A 2,593-nucleotide genomic window follows, 5' to 3' on the forward strand; every position below is an offset into this window, starting at 1 on the left:
GAGCCGTGCTCAGAATAGGGAGCGAGAATTGTTGGATTATTATCATTTTCATCTAGAATTAAAACGTTGACAGTCACATTGCTGCTGAGCGGAGGAACACCAGAGTCTGTGGCCTGAACTTTGAACTGAAATGTTTTCAATTCTTCGTAGTTAAAAGACTGCAGACTGATTATATCTCCAGTCTCTGTGTTGATATTCACCATTGTAGAAAGTGGCAGTGAGTTACTGTTACTATGGATCAATGAATAACTCACCTGGCCATTTTGATCAATATCAGCATCTTGTGCGGTTACTGCTTTAAGAACTTCGCCTACTTTGCTGTTCTCATTTACATAAATATTAATGTCTGGCGATGAGAAGCGAGGTGCGTTGTCATTGACATCAGAAACGTGAATAGTAATAATACTGGTGCTGGAGAGGGAGGGGTTGCCTCCATCACTTGCTGTTATTGTAACATTATAACTAGAGATGCTCTCTCGGTCTAGAGGACCATCAACTACCAGTGAATAGTAGTTTTTATAGTTTGTTTCCAATTTAAAGGGAGCACTGTTAGCTATGGCACAGTGAACTTCACCATTCTTGCCCCCATCTTTGTCCAACACAGAGACAAGTGCAATAGCTGTACCTACTTTAGCATCCTCCTTCACTGTGCTCAGTAACGACGTCACAGTAATCTCAGGAGCGTTGTCATTTAGATCCAACACTTCTACCAGCACTTTACAATGAGCAGACATTGGAGGATAGCCTTTGTCACTGGCTTGTGCACGAATCTCAAACGCGGAGTGTTCCTCAAAATCTACATTTCCTTCAACTGTCAGCGTGCCAGTGTTTGGATCGATTTTAAAAATCTGCAGTATATGGTCCTGCTCTTTTGTGCTAAGTGTGTATATTATTTCTTTGTTTGGTCCTTCGTCTGCGTCTGTGGCATTTAAAGTCAACAGAGTTGTACCAATTTGCACATTTTCAAATACACGAGCTTTGTACAACGACTTTGCAAACACTGGTGTATTATCATTATTATCCAAAACATTAATTATAATTTCTGAGGTTCCAGACTTCGGCGGACTTCCATCATCTAAGGCTGTCAAAGTAAGCGTAATCAGAGGCTCCTTTTCTCTGTCTAACGCTTTCTGCAACACTAACTCAGTAGAAATACTCTCCCCTGACTTGCTTATTGCTAATGAGAAATGTTCATTTGAGCTGAGCTTGTATGTGTTTATGCCGTTCTTTCCGACATCTGCATCATAGGCTTGCAGCAGGGGGAATTTAATCCCGGGCAATGTGCTTTCTGCAATGTCTATACTTTGCGATTTTGCAATGAAATACGGAAAATTATCGTTGACATCAAGAATATTAATTTCTATACGGTACAGCTTTAAAGGTTCGTTTATCACAGCCTCGACATTGACAGTACATTTCGCAGCTTTCGCGCAGAGCTCCTCTCTGTCTATTCTCTCATTCACGTAGAGAACGCCAGTCTTCGTATTTACCTCGAAATATTTTCTCTTTGATCCAGCAACAATCCTGAACATGCGGGACTCCAAATCATGTACGTTCAAGTGTAAATCCTTAGCGATGTTTCCCACAAATGTTCCCGAGTTTACCTCCTCTGAGACGGAATAAGAGAGCTGCCCAGACGCTTCATCCCAGCAACATTTCAGTATCAGCACCATTAAATATATCCAGACAGAGCATTTGCTACACGGTGAAGGCATCATTCCTTCCGTCGTAAACACAGCAGATATTCACATCTGAAAGCGGCAAAGAAACACTCCGGATGAAGACAGCATATAAATAACCGATTTTCTTTCCTTTTAGTCGGGGCAACAAAGACCGCTGTCGCAATGTCCTCACTCGGTTTACGCTCTTTGTTACAAAGCTGAGTGAGCTGTCTCTGGGAGGGGCGTTAAACACGACTACACAAGTCGTCATGTTGCGGTCTACACTGTCACCTTGTGGTGTTTTTACGTGTCTACAGTTACAGGCTCAACTGAAATGACACCAATATGATGATACAGAACCGGTCCTTAAATGCAGGAAAATACATGAAACGCAGTCCACCCGAAGTGAACTTGCTCTCATTTCAGGACCACGGACAGCATCGTCTGCCCGTTTTATCAGGTTAGAATAAAAAATCACGATCTGTAGTCAGAAAAACAGCTGAAGATAGCAGATGCTCAGTAAAATACTGTTGGCAGAATTGCTGAGAGAAATGGAGATGTTGTTTCCATACTGACAGAGCCGACGGAATAAACGGCCAATGTTGCTGAATTAAAGTATTTCAGGTTTGTACATTCCTCTCCAGAATACCTCATATATGCAGTTGTTAGTAATTAAATATGATGCATCAATTCCAAATTACACCCTGAAAAGAGTTTTTACTTTTACGCTTTACTCTTTGGTCTACTAAAAGCATAACTGAGTGGATTTGTTTAATTAAAAAAAAATAAAAAAATTATATGAAAGCACACATATTGTACACACAACACAAATTGCACCTCTGAAAACCAGTATGACTACCCTGAGTTAAATGTTTTCTTATCCTTTGTACAGTAAGTGCAATTTAACTCTATACGACAGTTAGCATCGCTCT

The 2,593-nt window shown here is 40.8% G+C and overlaps 1 protein-coding gene across 1 annotated transcript in view; it reads right to left on the reverse strand.

The window, feature by feature from the left end:
- Nucleotides 1-2,593, reverse strand: part of LOC103366346 (protocadherin alpha-5-like) — a 10,982-nt gene that overhangs the window by 5,977 nt on the left and 2,412 nt on the right. Inside the window, exon 2 of the mRNA XM_008294045.1 lies at nucleotides 5-1,720. Within this exon, the coding sequence (XP_008292267.1) occupies nucleotides 5-1,720 (1,716 nt within the window). The remainder of the gene's footprint in view (nucleotides 1-4; nucleotides 1,721-2,593) is intronic.

Source organism: Stegastes partitus, unplaced genomic scaffold (genome assembly GCF_000690725.1).
Source record: "Stegastes partitus isolate 25-593 unplaced genomic scaffold, Stegastes_partitus-1.0.2 Scaffold932, whole genome shotgun sequence".
NCBI lineage: Eukaryota > Metazoa > Chordata > Actinopteri > Pomacentridae > Stegastes > Stegastes partitus.